Source organism: Numida meleagris, chromosome 5 (assembly GCF_002078875.1).
Source record: "Numida meleagris isolate 19003 breed g44 Domestic line chromosome 5, NumMel1.0, whole genome shotgun sequence".
Classification (NCBI taxonomy): domain Eukaryota; kingdom Metazoa; phylum Chordata; class Aves; order Galliformes; family Numididae; genus Numida; species Numida meleagris.
The window spans coordinates 19398802-19416545 of record NC_034413.1 but is presented as its reverse complement, the minus strand read 5'-3'; the positions used below and the strand labels follow the sequence as shown (position 1 = coordinate 19416545).

Genomic DNA, 17744 nt, shown 5'->3' with positions numbered 1-17744 from the left:
TTTAAACTACATTTCACAGCCCTGTGGCTTATTGGAGCGGCATAAAAGAACTAGTGTAACTGTGTGATGTATATCTAAACAAAGACCCCTATCAATTGTGCAGCATGGTTTGTGGGGTAGCTTATAGTGAAAGCAACCCACTCCCTTCAGTGGGAGAATTTGTGTATGGATTTGACAGCAAAACAGATATGATGAAGGTAGGCTTTCCCAGACTAGAGCAGTGGTCCAGAATGTCCTAGAGCTGGGATCTATCTCTGTTATGCCAAATACTTGCTTTGTTGTGCGGATTGTTTTGTCTCTTTTTCTTTCAATTGTTATGATAATCACAGAATCATTAAAGTTGGAGGAGACCACAAAGATCGTCTAGACCAACCATCAACCCATCCCCACCATGCCCACTAACCACGTCCCTCAGTGCTATGTTTACCTTTTTCTGAACACAACCAGGGACAGTGACTCCACCACCTCCCTGGGCAGCCTGTGCCAATGCATTGCCACTTTTTCTGAGAATAAATTTTTCCTAAAATCCAACCTGAACCTCCTCTGGCACAACTTCAGGCCATCCCCCCTTGTTCCATTGCTGTTATCTGGGAGAAGAGGCCAGCCCCCACCTCACTACAACCTCCTTTCAGGGAGTTGTAGAGAGCGATAAGGTTTCCTCTGAGCTGCCTCCTGAAAACATGGATATTGTGGGAGAAAAAAATATGGCAACAGTTCTGCAGAAGTACTTGCCAGGATGATTGCAGTGGATACTATACTCTTGCTGCGAGTTGATGGTAAAACAGCAACAGAACAATTATACTTTTTATCTTGCACTGAGGACTGACTTCAGGGAAAAAAAAGAAAACAACCCAAGGCATATGGCTGTGCAGTGCTTGCTGCCCATTTCTCCTGTCACTCATGTGAAACAGCAATTTCTGTGAAGGTCCTTCAGTTTTCCATCCAAGTAGCTATCTGGAGCAGAAACTCATCTCTCCTTGCCAGGCTATTTGCAGGTTGTCCAGGCTGCTTCATGAAGTGTTTTACCCAATCCTGGCCCTGAACTTACCAGTCTGACTTTGGATCTGGGCACACTGCTGGATCCTTCCCTACTTTGCCTCTGCATAGGTGCTATTCTCTCATTCATTAGCTGATATTTTTGTAATATGGTTGCTGCCCAGACAACTCTGTGATCAGGCTCCAGAGCAGACTTGAGAAGATCAAGGAGCTTATATCTTCAGGTGGTGAGGGAGGTCTCCTGTTTTGTACTGTTATCTAAACTAGTGAACTAGTGTGCTTCAAGTAATTGAAGGTGATGATTGCAGTTTACTTTGGACAGTGTTGTGTGGGGTTGTTCGTTTGTTTGTTTTTCCTTGGCTTTCCTGGCTTGCTGGAGTTTTGTACACCTGACTTCTCAGGGGCTAAAACCTGAATCCCAACCTGAATTTTGTGAGTGGCCTCTAGTGCCTGCTGGAGTAGAAGAATCCAAAACTCCAAATCTGATCTCTCCACGGAGTTAGTCTTTAAATGTGGGCATGGGAACCCTTTGTTTACTGTAATCAGATACTGCAAAGTACATGCCCATGTTTAGGTGTGGGGATTGGTGGTCTTGAAGCAGAATTTTCCAGCCACTCCTGGCCCCTTTAGCCAGTGTGCCATTTCAGAGTTGTGCCTTTATTGGCCAACAGTTAAATGCTTCATTTGATAAGAGATAAATATTGGGGTGCTAAATATATATTGTGCAGGAAAAGAAAAAGGGGGACTTGTTGCGAATTGGAACCTCCATCGGAATTTCACAGTGCATTGGTATATATTTGCACGGTAGCATTTGGAGACCTTTGTTCTGTCCTTTGCTAATGTTTTACTAAGAGTCTGACATTACAGTAAGTGTTGACCCACATAGTAACCTTCGCTCTGCGCCCTTCTGCAGTCAGCAGCTCTGGCCATCTGTGTTGCTTTCTGGGCCTTGCTTGCTAGAAGATGCTTACCTTGCAGTTATTTTCAGTACATTTTTTCAGTCCCGTAGTTTGACAGCAGATCAATGCCTGTACATGCAAACTTGAGGCATAACAATTGAGAAACAGGCTGCGGGCAGACCAGACCCCTTGCTGTTCTGAATGCACCACTTCCACTCCGGTGTGAGGCTGTGCCATGGTGAGAGTGCTCTGACCTGGGGCATCATAGTATGGCTTGAGGCTTAAAAGGCCCCTTTGTGCATGCTATGATACCTATGGCGTGGGCATCATATAACATCTAGTAATCACGAAAGCGGTTGGTTTCTCTGTGTGTCACATGAGGATTTATGTGAGGAATCTCAGCTGCCAAGTGCAGAAACTTTAGCTGTGACCCTTCAGCTCCTGCCCATTGAAATAGGATCTACCATGTCTACTGCTAATGAAAACATTCCTCCCTTGACAGGCAGATACTCTCTGGTTATTAAAAAGAAAGAGGAAAAAGTTCTTTTTCAAGTACTTCCCCTGTGCTTTAATCAAGTATTTCTACAAGGCCTGCTTGTCACTTCCCTTCCATAGTACATCCCATCTCCCTGCTACCACAGCATCATCTCCCAACTTTCTCTCCTTTCCCCAGCTCCAGAGCTTCAGGGAGAGCCAGAGTGTTTCCCAATGACAGCGGCAGGCGAGTGACAGGCAAGCTGGGTGGGGGTGGCTGATGGTGAGCAAGCCTAGTGACAGCATGGTGTGACTAAGAACCTGCTGGCTAATAAAAGCACAGGAGGAGGAGGGGCAAAGTGTTTAAGGGTGCCAGGGAGAGAGAGAGGTTTCCACAAATTTATTGGTACATTTCAGCAGCCAAGTGACTGGGTAACACAATGAAAGGCTTTCTTAACTCTTATCCTCTTATGGGATGAAATTAAGGGGCTAAGAAAATGGCACCATTAACTGAAAAGTCTGAATCAAGGTAAGGACACTACTATGTTTTTTTTCCTAGTTATTCAAAGCTAGTCCTCCTGGAGCTGCTGTGAACTGATCTCCCGGGGCTTTACATGGCACTGGCACCTGCTTATGTGTGGTGAGTGGGTCGGTCTGCTGGGTTCCACGCACTGACTTTGAAATTGTTTCTTTCACATGGGGAGGTATTTCTGGTTGCTGCTTGAAAAGAGGGGAGATACCTAGAATAGTCATTACATGAGCTTGTGTCCTGGATAAGGGAATTGAGCCGGTCCTAGTCTCCATACCCAAATTACTGCATCCTTCTCCTGACTAATTTTATGGGAAGGAGTGGCTGAGAGTAATTCCTGAGAGCTGACTCCAAGACTATTGCTAAAATGAAAGTGAGGAGAGTGGATGTGGAGTTCTCAGCAGTATGTCACCTGAGCTGTGAGGAATCAGAGGGAAGTGAAGATGAGATTTGGTTTCTGAGATTTGGCATTCTGCTGTTTCTGGAGACGCTTCAAATGTCAGACCATTGTTAACCCAGCAGTTCAGTGTTCTTAGTGTTTCCAGTACCAAGCAGAGGAGCAATCGCTGTGTTCTTCATTCCAGCATGTAGGTGGCTTTAGAGGCAGCAGGGTGATCAGCCAGGACTTCAGCCTGAATTCCTGGCAGGTGTGGCTTTGCTGTCTGGCCTTGGACTTGTGACAGCAAACAGCCTTCTGGGTTTTGCTGAGGCCTTTTTGTGCCTGATATTCAGGTAGATTCATTGGGAAATTAATTTCCAGGGAAAATTCCAGGGAAATTTCTCTAGAGCAGCAATGCCAGAGGCTAGGGAGAATGACCCTGTCCAGTTTCCTCAGGCATCCTCAGCCTTGTCAGAGGTGTGTTGGAAGAAGGGTATGCCTGACTCCCTTTGTATAATATACAAATATGTGTATAATGAGAACAACTTTTGAAATGGCTTGGCTTATTCTGAAGACATCATAAAACACTCAAAGACTGACATACGCACCTTGTTTACACTGTGCTGGCTCAGTTAATTTCAGATGCTGCATAGAACAGAGGCTTGAATCTTCCACCTCTGTGCCAAGTATTGCTTAGTGAGTGTTTGTGAAGAGCTTGAAAACAGCTAGTGCTAACAGAGGTCATGATTAACAGTTGTCTGATATCATTGCCAGAATGATAGTTCAATACCAGAATGACTTCTATACCTTGCACAGCTAGGAATCTCAGGGTGTGTCTGAGATGATAGAAGGTGATCTGTAGTATTAAGGTATTTCTTTATGATGTCAAAGGTGCACAAGAATCTTTCCTGTACAAGTATTTTGCAAAAATTAGGTTAATTGGGATCTGAACTTTGTGACACCAGTCAGTCTCTAATTAGTATTTCTACTTAATGAAACTTCCACTTATTTACTGCTTCACTATTAGAGTGTATAACAGCAGTGAAGATGGCCTTTGTAGTCTGTGCTATACAAAATCATGCAAGAGAAGCTGCTGGATGTTGTTTAGATGATCTAATTGATTGTATTTACAGAATGCCATTCACTGTATTAAATGCAGTGTAGTGTTTGTGCGTGTCCCTCGATCCTGTGGTCAGCTGAACGGATCCATTGTTGTATGTAATTAAGGCTTCTGGAATTTGGGTCTGTTAATTTACAGCAATTCTTCTGCAGACGCAAGTGGCCCCCTGTCAGAGGTGTATGCAGCTGAGTGCAGCGCACAGAGCATCCCAGCCACACGGATGGTACAAAGAGTCTCAGAACAGCTTGAACTAACTGAATCTTCTGCTCCTTCCAGTTGAAGTATAAAACCAGCATCCTCTAGGCTAGGTGCAATTGCTACAGTTTGCCCCAGAAAAGGTAAATCTGCAAAAACGTAGATTAGGCAGTGTTGAATTAACTGCCCCTTATTAACTGTAAGTAAATGGCAATTTCAGTGGATCTGTGTGTCCTGCTTGAATTCTTATGTAAGTCTCAGTTAAGTGTCCTGAATTGTCCCAGGTGGTGGTGGGCTGCTGAATCATTTACTGCTTTCCTTCCAGAGCAAGCTGCAGTCTGAGAGCTGTGCCCTGGGAGTTGCCTTGCACAGGCTGTGCAGCAGCTTCTATCTGTGAGGTGTTAGCCTACAGACTGCAGAGAAATCTGAGCAGAAATCGGCACCTCTAATGCTCTCAGACGCTGTGACTGATGAATATAGGATTTTATTCAAAATACTCTAGAAGTTTCTGAACCTTTACAGCGTGAGCTGCTTGGGTGTACAGGTGTCACACAAAGGTACTTGTTTCTTTAGCAGATGCATGGGGCACAGCGAATGTTACCATGATCTCAGCCATCAAATACAAAAAATACAGGGTGGTCACAGCAGACTCAGGAGGAAGTCAAAGGCCAGTTACAGTGCATTTAAATCACCTGTCTATTTTTTGACTGGAAAGCTACTGATGGGAGTAGTTAACTCATCTTGAGGGAAGCAGGGAACCACCACATGCGTAATCACTCTCCTGCCTGCCCTGTGCTGAGCTGCTGCTTTCCCAGCCCCGTGCCTGTGGCTGAGCAGGAGACATCTCCAGCCCCACAACCCTACAGGTGTAAGTCATCCTCATGAGGACTCAGTACCTGATGACGGTATTCCAGTCTATTTCTTTGCAAGGAAGATCACTGTAGACATCAAATCATTGTCTGAACTTCCACTGACCATATAACTGTTTCTTGAAGCCAGACCAGAGAAGCTGCTTTGCCTTTTAAACCTTGCTTTTCAGCTCTCGAGCATCTCAGCTTTGCTCTCTGATTCTGTGTCACTGAACACAGTTCAGGCTTTGGACGTTCCACCTTAAAAATGTGCTGTTTGTTTGCTGGATTTTAGAGATGGATGAGAGCATGTAGACCAATGGCTTTGGAAACGTTTGTTTACAGATTTGCAAATGAAGACTCGGAGGTGCGATTGCTTTCTGAAAATGAATGGATGGGGGAGCACAAATACTACTTAAACAGAAGAATGATGTTAGTGCAAAACAGTTCGGTGCTAGCTGTTCATCAATTAAATTTAGGATGTAAGTCAGAAACTATGTTTTACCCATAAGAAGGAAGGAGTTGGCTTCAAGGAGGAGCTGTGGAGGCGGGAAGCCTTACGAGTTTCAAGCTGGAACTTGAAATGTTCCTGTCCAAGATTGTACGACACAGCTGCCTGCAATAGCATGGGAGTAGGCTTGATGACCCCACAGATCCTTCTTGGCAGTGTTTGAAAGTGGTGACCTTGAACTGAGTTAACTCAGGTTGCTGGTAAGCGTTGTTTACTCTGAAGTTGGTGACTGAAGGATAACTTCATTCTGAAGGCATCTCTGAGCTCTTAAAGTCACATCTCCTAGTTTACATTTCTTATTTGACAGATGGGCGCGTTACTGTTAAACTGTACCCAAACTGGCACATGTACCCCAGATATACCCATTAGGAAGGAAGCAAACATGCACCATATTTAAAAAATAAAAAAAGACAACAGCGCTGCATATGCACTGTGCTATGTTTGTTTATTCCAACAACTGTAAGCTCAATTATTTATAAGAACATGCTATTCCAGCTTTTGTGCAGTGCTGCCATTTGTTGGATTTAGCTGAGCCTTTGCTGCTTGGCGCTGTCTGAACCCTCTCTGAGGCGTGTGGGGAGGCGGCTGCTTGGAGCTGGTAGGACTCATCTGTGCACTGCTTATTCACAGCCCTTTCATGATATTTATTCTTAGGAGCATCATGTCTTCTGATGGAATAACAGGATGTTCTTTAACCCTTAAAATAAAACTGACAGGCGGCATATTTCTCTCAGTATTTCAGGATAAGAGAGAGCTGATTGACTGAGTTAACCTGCAGCTCTGCCTGTTATATTCCCAATTTACTTTCTCTTGCTCCATTTCACGTGGTACAGCATGAGAAGTGCAGCGGAGCTGTGCTCTCCCGTGGCTCCCTTTAAGCAGAGGAACCTCGTAGTCGCAGATGCTGGCAGTAGTGCAGCCCTTTGCCCCCTGTCCAGCTCTGGGACCCCATGGTGCCAGCATAGCTGGCTGAGCGAAGCATCTGAGGCAGGGACACTGGTGGCACTGAGAGAGGGCCTGAGCCAGGGGCAAAACAAGTGGGTGCCAGCAGTGATGTACAAGGGCTGATCATGTGAAACATAGCATTTGTGAGTGCTCATCCTCTCTGAAATTTGAAAATCTCCAATTTTCTTCTAAAAGCCGCAATAGCTAGACTGTAATTATATAAACAAGAAATTGATTTTTCATTTAAAGACTGCTACAAAACACTCAAAACTCTTGTGTGTGGAGAAAAATTTTCACAAATATGAAAACTCAAAACTGAGAAGCTAAAGCAGGAATCTGCGTAATGAATTTAAGGCCTGCCTGATGAGTTTTGAATGCTTATGGTTAGCAATTGCTCTTAAGTTCTAAGCAAGTCATCGGAGCTATCAGTAACAGCAAAGAAGAAACCAGAGGAAATGTCTTTTCCCCACATGTACATTAGACCACCAAAAATAACCACCACCCACGACTCCCGGCAGAGATACCAGTGACTGCAAGGCGTGCGTCCTTGCTCGGGACAATTAATGAGCTGTTTGTTACCCTGACCGTTGCAGGGGGAGCACTTGAATGTTTAGAGCATGTGAGATAATCCAGAGACATGCTGTGTAGCAGTAGTCACTACTTATCTGCATTCCTCCTAAATAGGGCTCTAAATCCGCCGTGCTCGGTTTCCACACCAAGTAGGGAAGGAGCTGCAGCCCTGGGAGAGATGAGCGGGAGGAAGGAGTGCTGAACACCCGTCTAGAGGTACGGAGCTGGCAAGGAGCTGGTGGACATTACATACAGGCGTTGGCATCGTCAGCATTACAGCTGCTGGCTTATGCCCTTAGGAATTCATCACCTTTCATTGTGTTTTGAATGTCTGCATCTTTGTTGCTATGTCTGTCACATTTCAGGAAAGGCATAAATTCAAGCCTGGCAAGGAGACAGCGGTCTGCTGTTGACTGCAGGGAGCTAGGAGACACTGCAGTGGTTTTGTGTGGGAGACTGGTTTTTGTTTTGCCTGATCTGGTGGTACTGTTTGCCAGTTTCTAAGACTGACATAAGGAATCCAACCTTTGATTTCCTTTGAAAGGCTCAGTCGTGAAGTGTGGCTCCACGTTCTGCACGTGCCTGTGGGAACTGCATGACCATTTCTACAGGAAGATCTCTGGAGGAACTGATCCACCTGCCTCTGCAGCCCATGTGCATCCTCTCTGGCCAGCCTGGTAGGGCTGCTCTGCCTGAGGATTCTCCACCAAATGCATGCAGCACGCTGACTTACAGCCTGTATGTTCCCAAATGTTACAGAGGGCAGCACAAAGGGCGCCTGGCCATGGAGCCAGGTGTGCTGTTGGACTGAACAGAGCCAAACACAGCCCAAAAAGCAACCTTATACTACTCCATAAAGTGCGAGCGTAACAGGACTTTAGTGAATGGTTTAGGTTAAGCCTATGGGAAACAGAGTGCAGAAGGCACTGAGGCATGTTCTCAACTTCAGACATGTTCCGTAATTTCCTCAATCTAAGTAGCAGTTTTTTGTTGTACCAGGATGCATTGAATCTGCACACAGATCCTCAAATGACCTAAATCAACTTTAAAATGGAACATCCACAGTTAAAGTAGTTGAAGTGCTCTGGACTGCTTACTCTAGCACTCCAAACCCATTCTTTTTATGTGAACCTGCATTAAGTATATGTTCACAAGTGCTTGAATAATCCTGGTTAGTTTCACGGTTAATGAATGCTGAATGGTTGTTGTTTTAATTGGATTCTGTAATTGCTAGTAAGTGTGGGGATATGGGTGAAGTTGTTTTTCTAGATCTAATTCTAATGAGTTTGTACACCACCTTCACTTAATTTAGGAAACTTGTTCATTTAATTACTGCTGTGCTTTTGATCTCAAATCACTTCTTGTGAAAAAGTAATTTGTTCTTTTAAGGCCAAACAATTGAGCTTTTTTTGTGTGTTTGAGCTCTTTGCTGAATGCCTTTCTTAACACAGTGAAGCAAGTGCTTTACACTATAAGCAGTGTCAGGACTTCCAAATCAAGAAGAAACCACTGAAATCAGAGTCTCCTGGCAGTTGTGATGTCACTTAATTCTAAGTGGTGAAGGAACGCTTCAAAATGTATGAAGCATGGAGCCAGAAATGTACTTGCTCAGATACTGCTGCTGTGGAATGTGCTCTACCACTGCATTGCTGAGGACCTGGCCTTTGCCCAAGTGCGTGAGCTTAGCGTATCCTGTCAAGAAAAGGTAGCATGCTGGAATTTGTTGGGCCTTTTAAAAATCTTGTATAGCAGAGGAAGACGTGCAACCTTTTGGGGATACTCTGTGTAGAGGAAACGTCCTGTTGACTTGTACAGATGCCAAGGAGAGGGCCAGTGCTGAGCTAGTGCTTCTGGGTGCTAGCAGTCTCCTCAGCTTCAAAATGTTCTTATTTGTAAAGCTGAACTGAGAATTAACTGCAGTACTGCACCTTCTTGTAGTTTTCTCCCTGCCCTCTGGAGGGTTTTGTATTTTTCCACTAAGTTTAACTGATAATAGTTTTCAATACCTAGAAGAGTGTGATGTTGCTTCTTCGTCTTCATAATCTGTAATTTTAGCTCACCTATTTCTCCTTTACCTAAGCTGAAGTAATTACTTTCTGTAATTGAAACTTAGATCAGAAAGAGCATTATTAATAAATTCATTTGACCAAATTCTTAGGCTGTGTCAACCGTTACTATTTCAGGGCCCTTGCTTCTAATATGAAATGGTAGAAACAAAAAGCGGATGCTGTGTTGGCAGGCCTTCTGGTTATGTTCGGCTTTTGTTGAGTCACTTCAGTTTGCACCCCCTGCTCTTTTGCTGTGATCACTTTGGAGTTAGACTGTGTCCTGCTGAGCCTTCACTGCCCCACAGTGTAATATCTTGTATGGGTATTCTAATGAATAAAATAACTAAGTGTTGGCTGCTGTTGTGACATGCCTGAAAGCCCAGATATTAGCTAGTTTCACAGACTTATCTGTTACTATATTTGCTGACTTAATTTTCTTTACTTTCCTTTTGGCTATCTGTTGAACATGCTCATTATATTCTGATTGGTATGGAATGAATACTGCTTGAGAATGGAGATGCTTCAGGCAAGGGAGCAAATTCAGCTCCCTGAAGACAATTTCCACCTCTTAAGACTGTCCCACTATTCCTCTAATTCGTGTAACAGGAAAACAAGAAAGCAACAACTGTCTCTCTGGCTTCTTGCTTATCTGAGTAGCCGGGAAGGAAGGGAAGGTGTTGTATCCCCATAGATTAGGGTATTTGTTTATGCACAGTTGCACAGCTTGTGATACCTCTTTGTGCCCTGAAAAGCATTTAATTAGCTGGAATCATTCTTGCTCTATTTAGTGCTAATTTTTGAGGAGGAAGTGGGAGAGAGAATGAGACACACAAGTAAAGAGTTTTTAATTCAACCTAGACCTCTGGAGAGTTAAGAAGTCTTGGCAAACATAGACTGTTTTGTAGAAGTGCTGCACTTTCTCTTTTCAGACCAACATCTGCAGTGATGTTGGAAGCTGTTTGTAGGTACCAAGTCCTGACCGGGAATAGGTTCTGCAGTTGTTCCTCGCAGTTTCTCATGACTGTGAAAATTGACTTTTTTTAATCTCTATTCATAATCGAAGAGTTTTTATTTCGGATTTTCTTTTTTCTTTTTAATCAAAGATGATGCACTTTTCGTGTATTAGAAGCTATCCAGATTTGTGGTGTGCTGTACAGAAACTCTCATTCTTTATTCAGTATGATCTTAAGGTTGGAAAGTAGTACCTATATTATGTGGAAATACTCTTTAATTTCTGATAATTACCAACAAAAATAATAACTGCTGACTGACATAAATACATCTTGGTTGTGAAACTCAATTTCTTGAGGAAAGTGTAATTCTTACCTTGACTTTTGTGATGATTGTTCAGCGTTAGATACACTGCTGTCTGAGCAGACATTAAACAAAAAAATAATCACTCTGCCTTTCACTTTAAACAGAGATAAACAGAATCCAGAAGTGAAAAAGGCAGTTCCTTCCACCACAATGAGCTCTGGTAAGTCTGTGTTATTTTCCGCTTGTCCTTGTTAACCTAGTTTTTATTGCTAGACTTGTTCCTAATAATTTGTGATCCAATTACTTTTTTTTTTTTTTTTTTTTTACTCTTCTGCATCCTGGTTCTCAGGCAAAGCCTTGGCATCACAGAATGGTTTGGGTTAGAAGGGACCTAATAATCCCTTGAACAGCCCTGCTGTTGGCAGAGACACCTCCCACTACACTAGGCTGCTCAAAGTCCCATTCAGTCTGGCCTTGAACACTTGCAGGGACTGTACACCACAGCTACTCTGGGCAACCTAGTCCAGCGCCTCTCTGCCCTGATAGGGAAGAATTTCTTCATAATACCTAGTCTAAATCTATCCCCTTTTAGTTCAAAATTGTTACTCCCTGTCCTGTTGCTACACTTCCTGATAAAGAGTCCTCCCCACATTTCCTCTAGGCTCCATTAAGTGCTGGAAGGCCGCTGTAAAGTCTCCCTGAAGCCATCTCTTCTCCAGGCTGAACAACCCCAACTCCCTCCACTCCTCTTCATAGGTGCTCCAGCACTCTGAGGAAAGGCTCAGGGAATCTAACTTTTGGAGAAAGAGTGGAATGGCTTTGTAATAGCATCCTGGCTAGACTTCTGTTGTTTCAAATTGGCCTATAAAGCTGTAACAGCCAGCTACATCTTGAGCCAAAGTTGGTCACTTTAGCTTCTTGTAGTCTGGAATGAGATCTGAAAGACTTGGATCTGTTTTAATAGAGGTGAATGCAAATTTTGACATCTGAATAGGAAAAGTTAGCTGTTCAAAGAAAATATGAGGAAAAAGGAAATGGAGATAGTAGGGGAAAGGACCGCTGTTGGGTTTGTCTGGGTAACAAGGTAAGTCTGATTGAAAAAATTAAAGTCAGTGCCATGTTGAAGTACCATATGTAGGACCCATGGAATAACATTCCCACTTAATTTTAGCACTTTGTGTCTCAGCTGGAGTATTTTGTCCAGCTTTTAGCACCACATTTTGAGAAAAAACAGAACCATTTGGAGACCGTACAGAGGAATACTAGAAGACTAACCAGAAGCATGAGCTGGGAGTTGGGGTTAAAAGTTGCTAAAACTTTCATGGTATAAAGCACTGGAATAAACTGCTCTAGGGTAATGTTGTAAAAACTGGTTAGGCAAACATTTGTCAGTAGTTACAGAGATAAGATGCATGTGTTTCTGCTGTGGGTCAGGAATGTGGCTTCAGATGGCCATTGGAGGTCCTTTCCAGCGCTGTCTTCTGTGTTTCTCTGAACTCACAAAAGCCAGTTTGATTCATGCCAACACAGCACATGGCTGGAAAACTGGGGGGCATGGGCCAGCTCTCTTATCTTTGGGTTTGTACCCACTTCTGGCTGATATGGTAGCAAAGAGCATTTACTTTTCCTAGGCTAGAGTATTCATGTCCCACCAAAAATGCAAATAGCATTGAGCTGGGTGCAGTCTATACATATAGAGACAGTCCCTGCTTTTAAAAGAGGCTGCGATCCGCAAAGGGAAAGGAGAGACTTAGGTGTCATCCAAGGGAGATTTGTGTCTCCAAGCAGCATCTCCTGAGATGGTAGGAGTACTTCCTATCTCCAGAATCAAATAGTGCTGACCCATGGCATGCCCTTGTATTCAGATGTGAAGTTCAGTTGCAAATGCTTTAACCTAGAAGTAATCTGCTTTTTCGTTTTTCTTGCAGAACGTGAAGAAGTTGATGTTGCAAAAACTGTTGTCAATGGGCTGAGCAGCAATGGACAAGAAAAAGGTGGGTTGAGAGCTTCAGAGCCACCTCTGCAGCTCCCCCTGCATGTCAGCTGAATAATGTGGTTGGTTTCCCTGGGCACCACAGCAGCATTTCCAAATTTAGTTTGCCTGGTGACTGATACAAGTAAGGCCTTGTGCTGCAGCATGCCAGCAGCAGCATTTTTTAGCTGAACAAGTGTTCTTTGTCTCTTAGGCAACAAAAGGTGGCAGGCTGTGTTTGCATTTTTGCATATTTTTTTGTGCTGTTTTGAAGAGAGCTGTGCACTACTTCTACTACTTGCAAGCACCTGTGAATCAGTATCTCTGTGTGTTTGAACAGCATGGATTTTTGGGTACCTATGTGTGAACCCTGTTAACCTCAGTGGGAGGTGAAGGTTTGAGCCAGAATTAAAGAGCTGAAACTATTTAGGTAATAAAGAAATGTGTCATTAGCAACAAGGGTTTTAAGCCCCCAATTTGTCTGAACAAACAAGCCTTCATGTTAACATCAACAGGTTTGAAGCATAAAATGGCATTCAGTATTACACAGAGATGGTGTGTATTTTGGCAGGGTGAAAGTATGTGCTTGTATGGGTTGGTTGTCTGCAGGGTTCATTTCCTTTCTTTTCTTTTGATGCCTTTTTATAGTGGTTAGTATTTTGACTGCGTTGTGGGTGGCTGAATTCAGTTGGTCGCAGAGCAGAACAGCATTAGAGTTGTTTCCTAAACCACAGGCTCTTTGGAGTTGGGATCTATTGTATCCACAGGATGCTCAGGGAGACGCGTGGAGAACAGGGTTTGGTTTGGGTTCCTCTGATACAAATGGATTTCAATCCATGTAATCAAATCTAAAAAATCAACAGTTTTATCTGTGGTTTGAAAAAAAACAAACAAACATTGAGCTCTTCCCATGTCCTCTTGTTTGAGAGCCCTTTGTCAGATGGAAGTATTTTCTTCCCAGTTCTTCCTGGGGTCAGAAGGATCTGCCACCAGGTGACGTGCACGGTGCCCTGAGGTCAGTACCTCCCTCCCTCTCACCCAGTGCTCAGAGGTGGTGTAAGAAGTGTTAGAAATGTTGTTCCTCTTGCTCCTGATTTTTCAGGCCCAAAGGAGGTGGAATGAAGAGAATGCCTGCCACTTTCCAGCTAATACATACAGAAATCGAAAGTGGAAAATCTTGGCTCTGCAGAAATCAGCAACACAACTTGCATTACTCTAGTGGAGCTGTGACTGCAAGGTGTTAATCTTGGCAGATCCTATTGAGCATCACCTATATGTAGTTTCACCTTTTTTTTTTTTTTTCCATCTGTAATAGGGTTCCCCATTAGCAGCAATAAAGAATTGGAAAGGAAGTAACAGCAGTACTGGAGAGTTTTGTAACCATTGCTAGAATTTTACACTGTGCTACCTATGATTTTCTCCTGTGTTACTTTATGTGTACTCTAGCTACTGTGCTAAGTGATGGAGTGCAGGGGAAATCTTTCATTTACTGCTTTGATGGATTTTTTTTTTCTAGACTAGATATTTGATGCTGCACTTCAGTGTGGGACTCCTTTTCAGGATTATTTCATATTTCTGTACTGTTTTGTTGCTGAACCTGTAAAATGTGCCCTAAAATCCAGAATTCCTGTAGTGTGGCTGGTTTTTCGTGTTTCTCTCTGAACCTCTGTCTGTTTTTATCACTTTAACTGAGCCACTGTAATGTTGACTTAACATTTTTATTTTTGCATGTGGTGTATCTCAGCTGAGTGATCACACTAAACATTTTTTGACGGCTTCTAAAAACGAATGCTTCCAGATTTGGAAGCATTTGACGGCTTCTAAAAACAAATGCTTCCAGATTACCCCTGCAGCATAGTGGTGGTCAGCAGTTAGTTGACTCAGTAAGCAGTTCTGTTCGTTGCGTAAAGCAGACGTATCCTGGAGTAGAACAAGCACAGGGATATTTTTAGTGGTTGCATCACTGCTCTCTGGACTGCTTTTGTATTTGAAATTTCCTGCTATTGTGTCTCCGAGTACATTAGAAAATTTAGTGGCATGCTTCCAAACTCAGTTCTTCCCTTTTGGATGTGCCATTTACACTTTTGTGTTTGCAGCTGTTGACGTCCCTTTATACACACGCTCTATTTCTGCTGTTACAATAATCCCTGTGAAGAAAGTGAAAAGTTCTCCTCATCTAGTGCTACCTACAGGTATCTTTTTCTTACTCCCCCTGCTGCGCATTAGTTGCCATCATTCTCTCTCTTCCTCTCTCTTTTTTTCTCTTTCTCTCTGCTTCACCCACATGCTTTGGCTAGCTTTCAGCTTCATCCTTCTCACTGTTTCCAGAGCTGTAGATTTCATCAGTAAGTAATAAAGTTAGCTCCTGATAGCACAGTGCACTGTTCTCAATTACGCTGCTTCTCTGCAGATATAATCATGTCTACTTGAATCTGGGATCATTGTAAGCTCTTCTACTAATGCTTGGTTATGAATGATGCTGTTATTACAGCCTCATTTTGAACCAAACTCCTGATGAACCAGAGAATGTTTCGTGCGCATCTTTAGTCTTTATGAAAGTAAATAGATATCCGAGGTGGTATTTTACACGTTCAAGCATCGTTCAACATATGTGGGACGGTTTTGTTTTTCAGTGCATGCACTGACATTAGAGAAACTTTATAGGGATAAATAAAGATGTCAGGCTCTCTGTTACCCCCTCCCCCTAACACTTGTTTTCCTGCTAAAAGTACAAGATTATTTTTGTACTTTGCTGGATTTGAGCAGTCGTACCAGGCTAGCTGATACTGCTCGTCTCTTCTGATCTGTCGCACACGAGCACTAAGTAAGGAGCTTATGTCATTGTGTTTGGTACCATCTGCTGGATCCCTCTAATGAGAAATTTGGATCTTTGTTTTCTTTCTTTTGACTTAAATTGTGAGGGCATTTGTCACTGTCAATTTTATTTTCTTTTTGAAGTGTTCTGATTTTATTGAGTTTTCAGCGATTCCTGTTCTTTTGATTTGGCGCTATATGAAAATAGGCTGCTTTGGTAGGGAAAGTTCTCTGTGTCCTGACGTACATCTCTCCTTACTCACTGCAGAGATGTCAGTCCCAGCACCTTCCTGTATCATTAAGGGTTCTGACACACAAAACTGTGCATCTAAATGGAGCACACAAGAGGAGTCAGGCACAGAGCACTTAGTTTTTCCTCTCTTATGTTTTTGTGTATCCCTAATTCAGAAGTGAGCTATGTCAGTGTGCAGTGCAAAATGTGCACTCTGCTGTATTAGAGCATTTAGAGCCATCTCTGTTAATTCTGTGCCTTGTACTCGCAGGCTGCATGCTCTCACTCTCCTCCAGGTGCGCTGTTCATTTTTGCCAAAATGATCAGGAAAAATGTTTTCACTTGCTCGGCTACTTAATGACTAAGGATCAAAATGTTGACTAGAAAGGAGAGGAGGGAAAGAATGAACCAAAGTGTTTAGTAAGGAGGGCTTTAGCAGGAGGTGCTGAAGGCATTTTCTCCTCTTGCTCATTTTGCTATAGCCTTGGAGCAAGAAGAGGCTTGTGTAGTAAAGAAGAACCAGCCACTTTGCAACCTCTAGAGCCCTAATTCATGAAAATGCTGATACGCTTTTCCTAAGCTTTAAAAATGTTATTAAGATCTGGCCTCTGTGAAGAGCTTTAACATCTCTTGAACCTCAGTCTAAGACTTAGTGTAAGATTTGTCTCAAAAAAACTACTTCTAAGCTGGATGTTGGACTCCAGCAGTTCATGGAGACCAATGAACAATTCCAGGACCTTTCTCCTCTTGTATGGTAGAGGCATTTCTACTGTGCGCTCTAGGTGTTTTTGACTCTTTGCAGTGCCTGTGAAGGGCATGCAGGTGAAGAGTGTAGAAGAATGGCAACCCTTTACTCTCTGTCCTGATAACTCCCATCAACATGTCTATGCTTTGTAGCTACAGTACTCTTGGAACTGGAGTCCCAGAGCATAAACTTTGTTGCTCTGGTTTGAACGTGGATCTGTAGAGTCCTGAGGCTGTGTGTTGTGCTGTGTGTATGTGAGTGACAGCTAATAGTCCTCGACAAGAGCATCTCCTAACCCTACTCTGTATCCAGTGCTTTAGGGCTTTCTCACAAAGAGTAGCTTCAAGTAGCAGATCCACTCTTAGTAATGGAGAAAAAGTAGAATAAGTAGGGAATCAAGTGTTCTTTTCTATTATTTTTCCCTTTACTTAATTTGCAGCATTGAAGCAGCCTCTAGGAGGGAAGGGACTATCCACACAGACATACCAAATGCTTTTCAGTCAGAGAAATCAGCTTCTATTTCAACAGCCATGTGGACGACTCTAAAGCATGATCTGTTGTGTGATGCTGAGTGTGAAGCTGGTATGTTTAAGGATTAAGCAGCATTTGATACATGTGGATCTGCTACCTGAAACTATCCTTTTAGGGAAGGCCTTAAAGTTTTGGAAGCCCAAGTAAAAGCTTGAACCATGGTGATTCCAGTGTTGAGGGTTTCCAGTATGTGCCAGGTGCCTGAAGTGCAATGAGTCTTCCCACCTACTGCTCTTGTCCATCTGCCACTCTTTATGTTTCATTATGTTGTGGCAGTGTTTTGCAACCTTGGTTGAGGTGCTGTCATGGTCTGTAGGCATTGTCTGGGTGTGGATGTAATGAGTGGTGTCTTACTGGAATCAGCCAATGGATGCTGATCTGCGCAAACACAAGCTGTTATCTGGGCAATAAGCAGGAGCTTCTACCTCTTCCCTTCAGTCTGGAGGCATAACTGTCATTATGATAACAGCTCCCAAAGAGGAGCTGCATCCCTCTGGTGCAGAGGCAACTTGATCCTTACCTGTGGATATAAAAAATAATCATGTTGTCACTTGTGCAACACGGCACATCCTCAGATCCCCTTCAGGCTCCCTGTGCATTGTCGTGGTAGGACTAGCACCTCTGTTGAGGTAGGTCAAAGTGAAAAGGCTGATGGCAGCTGCAGGGCAGTAGTAGATAG

General features: G+C 43.3%; 1 protein-coding gene across 36 annotated transcripts in view; it reads left to right on the top strand.

The window, feature by feature from the left end:
* Positions 1-17744, top strand: part of SORBS1 (sorbin and SH3 domain containing 1) — a 163132-nt gene that overhangs the window by 84095 nt on the left and 61293 nt on the right. For 26 of the 36 annotated variants that reach the window (XM_021398281.1, XM_021398280.1, XM_021398278.1 and 23 more), the window contains 3 exons: positions 10936-10991; positions 12700-12765; positions 14840-14935. In XM_021398281.1, coding sequence (XP_021253956.1) covers positions 10982-10991; positions 12700-12765; positions 14840-14935 — 172 coding nt within the window. In that variant the 5' untranslated portion in view covers positions 10936-10981. Of the gene's footprint in view, positions 1-2928; positions 3010-7580; positions 7683-8010; positions 8144-10935; positions 10992-12699; positions 12766-14839; positions 14936-17744 lie in introns of those variants that run through there. The other 10 variants (XM_021398263.1, XM_021398285.1, XM_021398286.1 and 7 more) reach the window with 6 other exon arrangements.